The 15687-nt window shown below is 39.1% G+C and overlaps 2 protein-coding genes and 1 pseudogene across 2 annotated transcripts in view; all 3 read right to left on the reverse strand.

Annotated features, from left to right (window-relative positions):
• CCDC73 (coiled-coil domain containing 73) overlaps positions 1-15687 on the reverse strand; it is a 162988-nt gene that overhangs the window by 136775 nt on the left and 10526 nt on the right. The gene's annotated exons all lie outside the window — the stretch shown is intronic.
• On the reverse strand, positions 8047-8737 carry LOC108293067 (annotated as a pseudogene).
• On the reverse strand, positions 9843-10422 carry LOC108293069 (mitochondrial import receptor subunit TOM6 homolog). Its single transcript, XM_037733386.1, has one exon. It carries the CDS (start codon positions 10406-10408, stop codon positions 10184-10186), a length of 225 nt encoding a protein of 74 aa, XP_037589314.1. The 5' UTR covers positions 10409-10422; the 3' UTR covers positions 9843-10183.

Raw genomic sequence — 15687 nt, forward strand, 5'->3', positions numbered from 1 at the left:
TCACTGTTGTTTTAAACCTTTTAGTTGAAGGTGACTTGCTATGCAGCCACAAAAATTCCGTATTTTTAGTTTAATTCTTTTTATTCTATTCTCTACATTGTCTTTTTTCTCCAAGTTTCTTTTCTCCCATTTGGTTTTCATTTCTTTCACAGTTTTCTCAAATGTCTGATGATCCCCAACTGTCTGTTTATATTTATAAGTAATGCATCAGTCAATATCATAAAAAAACAAAAGCAAGGGGACTGTTCTAGATTAAAGGACAACAAAGAGACATGACTACCAAATGCAATGTAGGACTTTAATTAGATCCTAGATTTAAAAAACAAATAGCTATTGAGGACATTTGGAGAAAAAATGAGAAAATGTGAATATTGAGTACAGTATATTGAGATAATATTCCTAAATCAATACTAGATTTGTCAGATGGCTATAAAGGAGAACGTCCTTGTCCTTGTTTAAGGAGATAGAAGCTTAAGTATCTTGGAGCAAAGTATCATAATGCTTACAAGTTACTTTCAACAGGTTCAGGAAAGAGAGGTATAGAGAGAGATTAAAACAAATGTAGCAAATTTTTAGTAACAGGTGAAATCTGGGTAAGGTTATAAAGGTGTTGGCTATTCTATTATTTGAACCATTAAAGTTTGAAAATAGAATGACACACTATAATCAAGAAGACAAATAACAGCAACTGTTGACAAGAATGTAAGAAATTGGAACCTTCAGAAACTGCTGGTGGGAATATAAAATGGTGCAACTAGAAAACAGCCTAGGCAGTTTCTTAAAAGGTTAAATATAAAGTTACCCTATGACTCAGCAATTCCACTTAGATTCCCAAGAGAACACTACACATAAATATTCATAACATTCATAGCATTATTCATAATAGCCAAAATATGGAAAACAACCCAAATGTCTATCAACTGGAGAAGGGATAAATAAATGTAGCCTATCTATGAAATAGAATGTTAGTCCACAATAAGAAGGGATGAAGTAATGATACATGCAACAACATGGATGAACCTTGAAAATGTTACACTAAATGAAGAAGTCAATCACAAAAGGCCACATATTGTATGATTCAACTTATATGAAATGTTCAGAATAAGCAAATCCACAGAGATGTAAAGCAGATCTGTGGTTGCTTAGGTTGTGGGGGATAAAGGAGGATTAGAGGGGAATAGTGAATGACTGCTAATGAGTATGGATGGGGTTTCTTTTTGAGGTGATAAAAATATTCTAAAATTGATTGTGGTGATAGATAAACAATTGTGAATACACTAAAAATTATTGAATTGTACACTTTGAATGAGTCAATCATATGGTATGGAAACTACATCTCAATAAGGCTATTTTTAAAAAGTGGAATGATACATTAAAAATTGAATGGGGCCAGGAGTGGTGGGTTATCCCCGTAATCCTAGAACTTTAGAAGGCTGAGGCAGGAGGATCACTTGAGTCCAGGAGTTCAAGACCAGCCTGGGAAATGCAGTGAGACCTCATCTCCACACACATACAAAAAAAGCCAGGCATGGTGGCACACATCTCCCAGCAACTTGGAAGGCTGAGGTGGCAGGATCACCCCAGGAGTTTGAGGTTACCAAACCTGGGTAACAGAACAAGACTTCATCTCAAAAAAAAAAAAAAAAAAAAAAAAAAAAAAGGTGAATAGAAGCACTGAGGGAGAGCTTATTGACTGACAGCTTTCACTACTGGGTGATAACAAAACAGATTTTTCACTAGGGGTTCACCTCCCTAATGTCAATATGTAGACATGTTTTCTCTCAGGCGTTTCATTTTTCCCAGAAAACTCTCCATTTTCCTGTCCTGAAGTTTAAGAGGAGAGGGTAGGGGATTTTATCTGGCAGTATACCTTCTGATAGAAGCATAATAGTAGAAGGTAAGGATTCCACAGTTCAATTAGTAGATTTTTACTTAATTTCCATTTTCAGCCCCATGCCTCATCCCTGTCCTCTGCTTTACCTGGTGTACTCCTAAATAGAATTGCCATGGTTCCATTTTTCCAGCACACAAACTTTTCATCTCCTGCAGGGAAAGAGACCTGGAAAGGTTCATGTATTCTATACATATATTTTCAACAAGTCTTCCTTTTTATTCCCAAGTTTTATTCCTGCCTTTCAAAGTACCTGTTGTTTCCAAGTGCTAAGCAAACTTCTGAACTTTTAAGTCAGTCACAATGCTCTTCTGTTTGCTTTCTGACAGACTCTGTTAAATCATCCTCTGTTCTCCTGTCCCTGTAAGTAAAAACCCTTTTCATGCATTTTAATGAGCATGAGAAAAATAAATGGAAGTGGTCAATCTATCATGTTTAAAGTTCTAAAAAGGATTTCAAAACTCACCTCCTATTTAATTATATAAACTCTACTGTGCATAGAACACCTTGAACAACATTGGTCCTCAAAAAATACGTGATGGCATTTCAGAAAATCATGAAAGAGATGAAAAGCAAATACAAGAAAAGGAACTTGGAGAAAAGAGACAATATGGACAGCAGAATTTAAAAAATTAAAATTAAAAACATTGAGTCTATGACCATGTAACAAATAATTCCCAACTTAATGAATTATTTCTCATAATTTCATAGAGCAGTTGATTAAAGAAACATTGATTAGCTTCCTAGCATATGTACAGCACAATGCAAGTTTCTCAGGATAGAGTTCACAATCTGGTTGGAGAGACATGGAAACCAACAGTGTGATAAGTACTAAAACAGAAACATATACAAAGTACCTATAAAAATACAAATGACAAAGCAATTAATTCTGTCCACCGGAAGGTTTTAAGGAGAGTGTTACGGAAAAAAATGATATCTATCTAGGCCTTAAATACTCTCTGACAAAAACTCTGAGAAAAAATAACATTCTAAAAAATATACATTTATGTATTTATCATTTACATTTAATACATTAATTTACCAAAGGAACTGTCTACCAGAGTGTGCACCAAATGTAGATGATTTCTTTGCCACTCAGCTTTGGTAGGCAGTGTTGCCCCTTTAGCCACTGTTGTATCCCCCAGAGCCTAGCAAAATATTTGGCACACAGTAGACACTGAATAAATCTTTCAATTCAAAAGCATACCAAATTTATTCCAGCTTTAAGGCCTACAGGCTTGCTGTTTCTTCTGTGTGAAATGCTCTATATCCACATCTTAACATAGAATTTCCTTCATGTTTTTGCAGTCTCACGTCAAATGTTACTTCTTCAGTAAGTAGCACACCTAATCACTCCTTAGCATATTATCTATCCTGTTTTATTTTCTCCAGAGCACTTCCACTATCCTAAATCATCTTAAATGATGTTGATTATGCATTAATTTTACTTATTGTATCTCCTCCTTTAAAATACTAGATTTGTGAGGTCAAAATCTCTTCTATCTTCACCATACTGCAGCTTCAGCATCTAGGACATGACCAGATACAGCATAATATATGAGATTAAATAAATATTAGTTGAGTATTAAATAAATTTACCTCACTTACGTAGTCCCTGAGGGTATTTAGTTAGTGACTCCTGCTTCATTCAAAGAGCAACAGATTGGGAATCTGTTGATATTAACAAATCTGTAAACAGGTAGCTATGTTTTCACATGCTTTGTTTGACCTTTTTGTATCTCCTTTCTTATTTTATCACTTAGTTTACTTTCAGCTTCAAACTTCTATCACACGACTGCCATGTGACAGATTCCCAATTCATATTAAGCAATTTCTAAAGTATTCATTTGCATTTTTTCACACCAAATTTAACAAATCAAAATTTGTACTTTTTCTTCTCCTTCAAATCTTTTTAATTTCATTGCTGTCCATAGTATCATGTATTCTAATCTCCAATGAACATTCACAAAATCTTTGACATCTTTCTCTTTCTCTCTCTCACTGCTTCTCCACCTCTTACTCACTTTCTCTGTCAACCACACTCTCACTTTCACTTTCTCCTTCATCCCCTAAATCTAATCTCTAAATGGACATGTTTGTTCTTCCTTCTAATTTGCTCTTAGATTCATTCTGCATTACTACTCCTACTGCTATCAATCTATCCAGACCCTCATTACCTCAGACATGAATTATAATCACCTTTTCCTGTTATCCCTTTATTTAATCTTCTCTCCCACTTCAATCTATTGTGCATATTTTCTCCGGAATTATTTTGCAAAACATCACCTAAATCTCATCAATTTCCAAATTCAAGAGTTATTTTTGTATACAAATCAAGCCCACATGTCTGTGCCTAAAATTTCAGGGTTCCCCATTTTCTAGTTTCATCCCCCTTTTCAACTTTAATCTTCTGCACCCAAAAGACTTCCTCTATTAGTGTCCTTACTATCTCCTACTAATCCATGCTGATTTTTCCTCTGTACCAAGAATAACTTTTTACTCACTCCACTTATCTAACCATCTTTTAAGCCCATTTCAAGGCCTCTTTTCTCTAGAAACCCTTCCCTGACCACTCTAAACCACAATAATCCTTCGATTTTCTAAATTAATGTTGTGTGCTTAAATTCAACACTAGAGTTTAACAAGAATTCTCCAGTTCTTTGTATATTCAGTCTGCCTCTCCAATGGGATGTTTCTGAAAGGCAAGAACTGTTTTACTCTTCTTTCATTCACTCCCCCAACCCCACAGCATATACATATACATATGTATATATATAATCCCTTACCACCAAAGCAATTTCACTTATATTTTTCCTTTGATCCTCAAATTGCTTCTCTGAAGTTTATAAAGTATTTCTTTCTACAGAGTATGATTGTTTAAAAAAATCATTGAACTTAAAGTCAGAAGTCCTAGACTTGAGAAAAGAACTTGATTACTTTCTCTATGTAACCTTTTTTTTTTTTTTTTTTTTTTTTTTTTTTTTTTTTTTTTTTTTTGAGATGGAGTCTTCCTCTGTCACCCAGGCAGGAATGGTGCAGTGGTGTGATCTTGGCTCACTGCAACCTCCAAGACCTTCTGGGTTCAAGTGATTCTCCTGCCTTAGCCTCCCAAGCAGCTGGGACATAGGCATGCACCATCACACCTGGCTCATTTTTGTATTTTTTTTTAAGTACCAATAAGTCTTTATTTATTCATTGTATTTTCCCAGGGAAAGGAGAAGGGAAGGGAAGAGTCAGCATGTGTTAATAAATGATTAGAAAATTGGAAATACCCAGTACAGCAAAATCAACCATCAAAGAAACACACCCCATTGATGGGGTCACCAAAGCCCAAAGGGGCTCAATCTCCTGCAGTTTAGGAATGAGGGAAAGGGATCAGGAAAAGGATAGACAGGTACAGGCTTTCCTACCCTCCCTCCCTTAAATTCAAGATTTTACATAAAGCTTTGGTTTCTAGCAGTAAACATGGAGTTACATTCGTTCATCTCCTATTAATCTTGTGGCCACTTTGACATAAGTTTCTAGCACCTGCATAAAAGTTCCTGAGTGACGTGGATATACATTCATATTCCCTTTCTTGGCCTCCTGATCCCATTTTCTACATGGAAGGCCCCCAATTGCATCTCTCTACTTTAGGATTAATAATTAAGTAGGTTTGATCCATCTAAAATACAGCAGTGTCTTTCAGTGTCTTTTTTTTCTTTTTTTTTTTTTTGAGACGGAGTCTTGCTCTGTCACCCAGGCTGGAGTGCAGTGGCGCCACCTCAACTTACTGCAACCTCTACCTCCCAGTTTCAAGTGATTCCCCTGCCTCCGCCTCCCGAGTAGCTGGGATTACAGGCACACACCACCATGCCTGGCTAACTTTTTGTATTTTAGTAGAGTTGGGGTTTCGCTGTGTTGGCCAGGATGGTCTTGAACTCCTGCCCTCGTGATCCACCTACCTCGGCCGCCCAAAGTACTGGGATTACAGGCGTGAGGCACCACGCCTGGCCTACAGCAGTGTCTTAAGTATTTGTCATGAGTACATCATTAAATGGTCGGCCGGACATGGTGGCTCACTAAAACAAATCTATTGGTCTTGATTCAGGAGGCTGGAACAAGGGATGGAGGGTTTCTAACTTCTTCCAGATTTTTGCATACATTGTTTAAAAGTTGTGGAGACACTCCAAGCATTAAATGTGTACAAGTATGGGTGTGTAGGTTTTCTTTTGGGGGTGAACAGAAAAGAGGGCAGGGTGGAAGGCACGTTTTTAGGACAGAAGATCTGGTCTGATAGGTAAAGAGGAATACAAAAGAAAGGATGGTTCAATATCCCCACTTTAAGAAGAGGGCCCCCCAAACTAATGTTTCAGATCTTTTTGCCTGGTGCAGAACCTTCTGTCAAAGATGCTTTGGCTATTTTTCTCTCAATACAAAAAAGTTTGTAAACAAAACCCCAAAGAACAGGGAGAAAGACCAATACATTATATTTACACAAACTAGGCCACCTAGCAATCACCAAATTAGTGAAGTCCTACGAAGCCCAGACAAATACAATAACTAGAGGGGGGCAGTATTTAGGGGAGACAAGAACCCGGGATCAGACAAACACCACCCAATGTGTTCTATTGCATTTGTCCCATTTCAACACAGTGAGGTAGGTTTGCGGTGATCTCACAGTATGTAAACGAAACCCCCTTTTCTCCTTTAGCTACCATGACACTACTAATCACTACTGCAGCAGGGCAGGACATGGGCCCCAGGCACCACAAAGCCCTGCTTGTGTGTCTTCCTGGAACCCAAGAATTTTGACAGGTTAAGGATTTTAGACCTTACTTCATGTAGCCATCCCTTGACAGCACAGGATTAAGTACAGGGGTAATGGTCTTAAAACTTATCCTTACCAACTCCAGTTTTATGAACACACACACCCTGTTGTGCATGGTAGGCCTCATCTAATCTGGTGAAGCATGGATCTGGGATGTAAAGCACGTCCTGTGCCCCTAGAATTAGACAACCCTCACCTAATCTTGGCTTCCTCTCTGGGCCTTTCACCTGGCCCAGCCTCTCCTAGCCTCTCTGCACCACCATTTCCTGTTTAGACTAATTTCCAATCTTCCAGTAGGAGGCAATCAAGTCATGGGGCAACCCAGTTAAAACCTAGTCACTCATAAAACATTTTCAAGGCAGAGGGGGTTTCAAGAGGACACTATGGCAGAAAAGCCAGCTCTCACTGGCAAAAATGAGGTAGTTCAATAGGCTGTGCACTCCAAATAGTTGCTCTCCACGGTGGCAAAAACAACAAAAAGTATTCCTATTGTGCAGACCTGGAGCTGCTGCCAACTTATCTCTGAGATTGCTCATGTACCTGAGAACACAGTGCAGGAAATGAGGGCCTTAGATTAAAATATACAAAAATACAAAACCAGAATATTTATATTAAGGAAAAAAAAAGTTAAAATGCACAAGATACATCATTCGCACATAGCTAGTGCAGTTGGCATCCTGGAGAAAGTGGGACCCAAGGTGCAGTATCCAAGGGAGCAAATAAATAAAATCACATTGACCCAGAACAGGGCGGGATGAGTGTAGGAGCAGCAGGTCTGCAGCTGTTCCCCCAAACACCCTTTTTGCCATCATCACTACCCATTGCTTGGGACAGTTGCCAGCACCCTATCCCAAAAGTGGGTATGAGGATATAAGATGTGGCGGGGGGGGAAAAAAAAAACTGCCTTATTCCTGACAGATTCCCTTCCACAGAATGTAGTGGCTTGGCTCCATGAATCTGGTCTTATACTTAATCATTTCACTCTGGCATGGGAATTATTATTATACATGCTTCTTTAAAAGGAAAACAACTTCCCTATCCAGGCCACTTTCAAAAGCTGGAAATTCTGGGGATGGAGCCTCAGATAAAGCGTGCAGGTTGTAGGGTGATTCCCTCCTCCTGGTTGTCCCCAGAACCCTCACTTGCATTTGGACAGAGCATGGATGGAGTTCCTTTGATTCACCCTTTCCCCCGACCTAGAGGGATGAAAGGGTGATGGTGTGAACCCCAGCCTGAGATATATGGCAGTGCCAACTAGCCCCAATGCACCCTATTCCCACTTTCTCCACTCTGCCTGCTCCTCGAAACTTCCTGATAGCAAAAGAATAGCCCCCACCCACTGGGCTCAATTCTGGGCCTCCGGGAGCAGGGCAGGGCTGTGGATTTCTTCTTCTTCCTCCGGAAAGTATGTTGCCTTTCCCTGTGTGCTAGGGGCCTGCTGGGCCTTCAGTGGACATGAGGCTACCATATGGCTGATGCTCTGGCAGAAGTGGCACTTCTTGGGCTGGGGTGGCAGCTTGCATTCCTTGGCATGATGGTCTAGACCTCCACAGTTGTAGCACCTGTCTCCTTTTGATCTGGCTTCTGCATGTTCTTCCCCTTTGGCCACCTCTCACTCCCAATACAGAACACCCCACCAGGTCCAGTCACACGGATGGATTCCAGACCCTTGGCTGACTTCTTAAAGGTGAACTCCACAGCCTCACCCTCCTTCAAGCTCCGGAAGCCCTCCATGTGCAGCTTACTCTGGCGCACAAAGACGTCTACTGGGGGGTCGAGCCGACCCCGGCGCGGGCAGTCATGGACAGGAAGCCATTGAACCACTTACAGATGCGCACGTTGAACCACTTACAGATGCCTGCACCGTGCAGCAGCTGAGGCTCATCCGCCGCCCAGGCCGCGTCCTCCGGCGCCTCCTCAGGCGTCTCTTCTGCCGCCTTGGCGCAGCCACCTGCAAACTGTTGGTTGGACACAGAGCCCATGGTAGTCGGCTGAGCCCGTGGCCCCGGGCCCCTGGTTGGGCGGCTGCTGGCCCCAGAGAAGTCCAAAGACTTTTTTTGTATTTTCAGTAAAGATAGGGTTTCGCCATATTGGCCAGGCTGGTCTCAAACTCTTCACCTCAAGTGATCTGCCCACCTCAGCCTCCCAAAGTGCTGGGATTACTGGTATGAGCCACTGAACCCAGCCCCATCACTGTGTCACCTTGAAGAAATAAAAATCAGTTTTTCTAAAACTGTTTCCTAATCTGACAATAAATTTTAAGTTTAATGTAAAAATACTTTAAAAGACCAGCACTGTTGAAGGCTTACAAAAGATTTTTATCTGGATTAACAACCCTAATTGGGTAAATTAATGAATAATTCTGAATAAAATACGGAAAAAATCTACAACCATGTCAGATTTCACTTTCAATACTATTGAGCCTTTTTAGAAGTTATTATTACATATAATAATGATATTTTAAACATTACTAATATTTTATAAGAAAGGCATATTTCTTTGAATAGATGTATCTATTACTCATATTCCAACATATTACAAAAGAGATTTTAAGGTAGTGATTTAAGAGATTTACTACATTTTTTGTGATTTTTATTAATAAAGAAAGCTAAATTATTTTCATCAAAGTGTTCCTTCTATTTTCTATGGGAAGTCAATGTCAAAATGTTACTCATTTATCAGAAATACACTTTAAAGTACATTTGTTATTTGACTTGGTATGTGTTTCTTGCTGTATATAAACTATCTTAAATGCTCTACATTCAAAATCATTAGCCAAATACCTGTGGAATCTGGGAACAGTATCTCTACGTTGAGAGCAGAAAGATCATATTACTTATCTGCTTAATAATCAAAAATGTTAAAACAACAACAAAAACATTTCATGTTATTATGAAATAAATAAGCGGTTTTCAAAGTGCAGTGCCTGGACCAGTATTAGCAACACTTAAGATCTTTTTAGGAATGTACATTCTCAACCCTATCTCAGATCTACTGAGTCAGAAAGTGGGGATAAGACCCAGCAATCCTGTGTTTTAACAAGCCACTAAAATGTGACAACCACTGAAATACATTAACATGAGCATGCAAATGCTCACTTGGTCACTGGGTGTTTTTTTTATTGTTTGTTTTGTTTTGTTTTTTTGTCTTTGTATGCAGTATTTATTTCAAATGTTTGTTAAAACAGCATTGTTATTTCTCAGGACAAGAACAAAGATCACCCCCTGGAGAAGCTTAGGAACTTTGTACAGAACTTTACAGAACAGAGGCAATACTTTAGCTTAAACTTGTATGCTGACCAGAGAATGGAATACTGCGTGGACTCAAGGAACAAAAGGAAACTAGGCAGGGATAAGGAAAAGGAAAGTGCCCATCTGAATCAAACTTCAGCTGCCATCAGGGCACATCTTGTGATGGTCACAGATTGTAGGCTGTTTATTGGAAGGTTCAGGTTCAGCACAGGATTCCATTTGTCTACTTGGCTACACCCCTGGCTGAGGTGCCATGAGATCAATATCACTCAAGTTCCTGGCCAGCCAAACTCCCGCAGCAAAGAGTCCCAAACTGAGGATCAAGTTCCTCCAGAAGTCTTTCCTATCAGTGGCAAAGCGGTAGACGTCCCGAAGCCAATCTCCCACGTTGTCTAGTATTTCGGGGGTTTCATTAGCCAAGCACGCAGCGCTCACCGGGACCCCGCTGGAAGCCATAATAAGAAGCTTCCACTGGGTGTTTTTAAACTATGTACTGGAAATTTAAATCTTGTCTAGAAAAATATCTTTTGTTTTCTTGTCTTAATTTATCAAATGCTAAGTTAAAGAACTACACAAAACTGCGAGCACTATAAACTGGCCTTAACAATAGAACTGAGAAATTTGAGGCCAGTTGTAATCTTTTGTATTAAGAATCAAAGAAAACTGATGCTAAATACCTAAAATCACGCAAATATTCCCAAAATATGAACCAGAACAAGTAATTAAGAAGATTAAGTATTTCTCCATTTGATAAACTTTAAAAATGTGTAACTGGAGTTAGGAGTGTTATGGAAGGAGCGAATAAGCAAAGCACATGGTGATCAATCCTATGATCTTAAGTAAATAATCTCTGGGCCAGCATTCCAGCTGGTGTGCTAGGACAATGTTCCATGAATATATTACAAGTATTCATGTTCCATGAACATGTTACAGATATTAACAATCATTGATTCTCTCAGTACTGCAAACTGCTAGGCAAAGCTTGGGAAAACCAAAACATGTAGGGCTGGTTGCAACCTGTGAAGAGTTGCCTCTTCTGTTCTATACTTGCCTCTCTGTACTATACAAATACTATGTTATCATTTTCCAATTATGCCTTTCTGTGGGGCAAAAAAAAAAAAAAAAAGAAAATAGAATGTATGCAGGTTAATAAATGACAGCTTTCCATAATAGATTACCATACATCTTTAAATGAGCTAAAATGCAAGATAAAATTAATCACTCTTTTTTCTTTGAATTAAAAGTGAGCACCTCAGTGGTAATCTAAAAAAAAGTATATGTTATATTAAAATAATACCAAGTCAGGTGTGATGGCTCATGCCTGTAACCTCAGCACTTTGGGAGGGCAAGGCAGGCAGACTGCTTGAGGCCAAGAGTTCCAGACCAGCCTGGTCAACATGGAGAAACCCCGTCTCTACTTAAAATACAAAAATTAGCCAGGTATGATGGCACATGCCTGGAATCCCAGCTACAAGGGAGGCTGAGGCATGGGAATCACTTGAACCTGAGAGGCAGAGGTTACAGAGAGCCAAGATTGCACCACTGCACTCTGGCCTGGGCCATACAGCAAGACTCTGTCTCAATAAATAAATTAATTAATTAACACATTTACCTATCAAATTAGCAAAGGTTTTTAAAAAATAATAGTACTGTACTAGTAAAAATAAATAGTAAGAGAGGCATTCAAACAGTTCTGGTAGAAATGTAAATGAAAGCAATCCTTTCAAAAAACAATTTAGAATGTCTCAAGAGTCATAAACTATTCTATGCTGACTCCACATCTAAGAACCTATTCAAAAGAAAAAAATCCTAAATGCAGAAAAAGTTTTATGTTAACAGATGTTTACAACTAAATATTTACTAATTAAAAAAAGAAAGAAAAGTTAGAAACAACCTAAATGTCCAGTAATAGAAAAATAGCCAATTGAGTTATCACTATCTAATGGAACATATGTAGCCACTCAAATAATAATGGCTAACATTTGTTGAGCACTTAATACATGCAAAACTGTCTTCTAACACTTCATATTTAGTTCTCCAAACAACTTTATGAGATGTTTACTGTTACCATTTTCATTTCTAAATGAGAACACTAAGGCATAGAGAGATTAAGGAACTTGCCCAAAGATATGTAATAAGGGGTGGAACCAGGACATGAATCCAGCAATCTGGTTCCAAGGTTGTACTCTTAACCACTACATTATAGTGCCTCTCAAAAGTCCGTGCCCAGCCTGGACAACATGGAAAGACCCCATCTCTACAAAAAGTTTAAAAAGTTAGCCAGGTGTGGTGGTGCGCGCCTGTAGTCCCAGCTACTCAGAAGGCTGAGGTAGAAGGATTGCTTGAGCCCAGGAGGTGGAAGTTGCAGTGACCCAAGATCACGCCACTGCATTCCAGCCTGGGTAACACAGTGAGACCCTGACTGAAAAGAAAAAGTGTCTGTGGAGTCTATAACAGAAAATATTCATGTTAACACTTTGTTAAAAACATCAACAATAATAAAAACAGGACTCAGGGTCTTCTAATTAAAGATAGTGGATTGAACACAGGTATTTAGTTCCACTCCACTAAATGATGGTGGGTGATTTAAGGCATAAGCCTTAGAACAAACAGAATGGTATCTAAGACAAAAACAATAAAACTCTGTTTTTTGGCAGGCAGATAAAAAAGTAGAAATATTTATTGCACCTGAGAAAGCTAAGTCAGCAATGGGGAAAACTGAGAAGCAATTTGATTTACATCACTCTTGTTCTTACTCCCCTTCCCTGCCAACAGAGTCTGCTGATGCCAGGAACCTCTAAAGGTGAAGGTAAAGGTGAAGTCAAAAATAGGATGATTACTAAAGTCTGTTTAAGAAGACCCATAGATTCCCTCTCTCTTTCTGGTTAGGTAGGTGACAAAAGGGTTTGCACTCCTATGAGAATCTAATGCTGCCGCTGATCTGATAGAAGGTGGAGTCAGGCAGAAATGTGAACAATGGGAAGTGGCTGTAAATACAGATGAAGCTTTCCTTGCTCACTTAGCATCACTCACCTCCTGCTGTATGGCCTGTTTCCTAACTCCTGCCTTAGAAAACACACATTTCCAATCTGTTGCCTCAAGAGCTGTTTGGGTGTCAGCAGCTGCCCTCTCTCACCTGGGCAGAAGATTGGAAGCTGTTCCGATGATGATAAAACAGAGCCTCTGGAATGGGTTTAATGGGATACCAGGTGCAATTGAGAAAGGGTCTGGGGTGGCTACTACATGAAAAAATGTGTTTATCAAATGTTGAGATACCCACCAGTCTTCCTTCTCCACAGCTCCCGCAGCTGCTGACAGCCAGACAGCTTTTGAGGCATCAGATTGGAAGTGATTGTTTTCTAGGGCAGGAGTTAGGAACCAGGCCGTGTGAACAAGTGAAGCTTCATCTGTATTTACAGCCACTCCCCCTTGTTCACATTTCCACCTGAGCTCTAACTCCTATCAGATCAGCAGCAGCATTAGATTCTCATAGGATTGCAAACCCTTTTGTGAACTATGCATGGGAGGGATCCAGGTTGCACACTCCTTATGAGAATCTAATGCCTGATGATCTGTCACTGTCTCCCATCACCCCCAGATGGGACAGTATAGTTGCAGGAAAACAAGTTCAGGGCTCCCATTGACACTATATTATGGTGAGTTGTATAATTATTTCATTACATATTACACTGTAAAAATAATAGAAATAAAGTGCCCAATAAGTTGTTATGTGCCTGAGTCATCCTGAAACCATCCTCCCCCAGCCCCAGTCTGTGTAAAAACTATCTTCCACAAAACCAGTCCCTGGTGCCAAAAAGGTTGGGGGCCACTGTCCTAGGGAATTTGACCAGGCTAAGAGAAAATATGATAAAAATAAATAATAACAGGAGCTGCCTCAAAAAATGTTCTAGTCAGATAACCCTACAATGAAGACCATAGTCAATAGGCTATATCTAAGCATATAGAACCTCCAATTCTCTTTCTAGTGCCCTATTCTTAAATTCAGAGCAGAAAGTAAAAAACCAATAGATTTTTAAGGGAAAGTGTCTAATTTCACAGACAAAGACTAAAACAAACTGAAATTTTAAAAACTAACTCAGAGAAAGCAAACATTAAGCAAAAGAAACTCTTTCAAAAGAAATACTATTAAAATTCCTCTTAAAATTATTTTCTTATCCATAGCATTCAGTACAGCATCATTAACTTTCTTACAAAGAGATAAGAGTATATATTACATCTATGAAAAAAGATGCTTCACAGAAACAGTTCTTGTAAAAATTAAGATCATGAAAATGAAAAATCCAATAGAAGGATTAGAAGACAAAGTTAAAGAAATCTTGCAAAAAGAAGCAAAAAGCCAAAGAAACAGAAAATTAAAGAAACAATTATTAGAAAATTAAAGGATTAATCCAGAAGTCCCAATAACTGTACCCTAGAAGTCCCAGAAAGAATGAACAAAGAAATTAGAGAATAAATCATCAGAAAGTTTCTAAATCAGTTTTCCCAGAATTAAAAAATATAACTTTGCATATTAAAAGAGCCCATCAAGTGCCAGCACCAAGATATGTCATAGTGAAATAACAGAACACTAGAGGAAATGAAAAGATCCTATAGGCTTCCCAGAAAGGAAAAAAAAAAAATCATACAAAATATAAAGAATTAAACTGGAATTTTCAATATCCATAATGGAAGCTAGAATAAAGAAACTAAGCCCTCAATTTAAAGGAAAAATGATTACCAGATTGGAATTTTACCAGCCATGTCAACAGTAAAGATAGATATTTTCAGATATGCAGTGTCCAAAACAATTTACCTTCTATGCACTCTTTCTCAGGAAACTCCTTAAGGATTTCTCTAAGGAAGAGAAAAGCACATGATCCAGGAAACGGGATCCTTGTCTTAATCTGTTCAGATAACTCTAACAAAATATCAGACTGGGTGGCTTACAAGTAACAGAAATTTATTTCTCACAGTTCTGGAGGCTGGGGAGTCCTAGATCAAAATGCTAGCAGATTCAGTGTCTAGTGAGGTCCTGCTTCCTGTGTCCTCACATGGTGAAAGGGGTGAGGGAACTCTCTGAGGCCTTTTTATTTTATTTTTTTTCCTCCAGTCTTTTCATATGGGTACTAATCCCATTCAAGAGGACTCTGCCTTCATGACCTAATCACCTCCCAAAGACCCCACCTCCAAATATTATCACACTAGGGATTAGGCTTCAACGTATGAATTTAGGGGAGACACAAACATTTATTTTATAGCAATCCTATGCAAGAAAGAGAGGAAAGGAACTCTAGCATGGTGAAGGAGGACAGCAAGAGGGCACCTGTACAAAGACAGAGAGCAACCAGTCCAAATTAGAGTGGTTTAATAGGCTCTGGTGGTAACTTCATCAACATAATGAAATTAATAGATTATCAACTGTTTTTAAGTCACTAATAAAAGTTTTCTGTACCTGAGAAAAGTCTGGGGTTGAATACATTAAAAAGAGGCCGAGTGCAGTGGCTTATGATCCCAGCACTTTGGGAAGCTGAGGCGGGTGGATCACCTGAGATTGGGAGTTCGAGACCAATCTGACCAACATGGAGAAAACCTGTCTCTACTAAAAAATACAAAATTAGCAGCCAGGCATGCTGGCGCATACCTGTAATCCCAGCTATTTGGGAGGCTGAGGCAGGAGAATCACTTGAACCCAGGAAGCAGAGGTTGTAGTGAGCCAAGATTGCACAGTTGCATTC

The sequence above is a fragment of the Cebus imitator genome, unplaced genomic scaffold (assembly GCF_001604975.1).
Source record: "Cebus imitator isolate Cc_AM_T3 unplaced genomic scaffold, Cebus_imitator-1.0 Scaffold521, whole genome shotgun sequence".
In the NCBI taxonomy this organism is placed as follows: Eukaryota; Metazoa; Chordata; class Mammalia; order Primates; family Cebidae; genus Cebus; species Cebus imitator.

Bases quoted from the DNA above. Each gene is read 5' to 3' on its own strand.
- LOC108293069 (XM_037733386.1), bottom strand. From the start codon at position 10,408: ATGGCTTCCAGCGGGGTCCCGGTGAGCGCTGCGTGCTTGGCTAATGAA.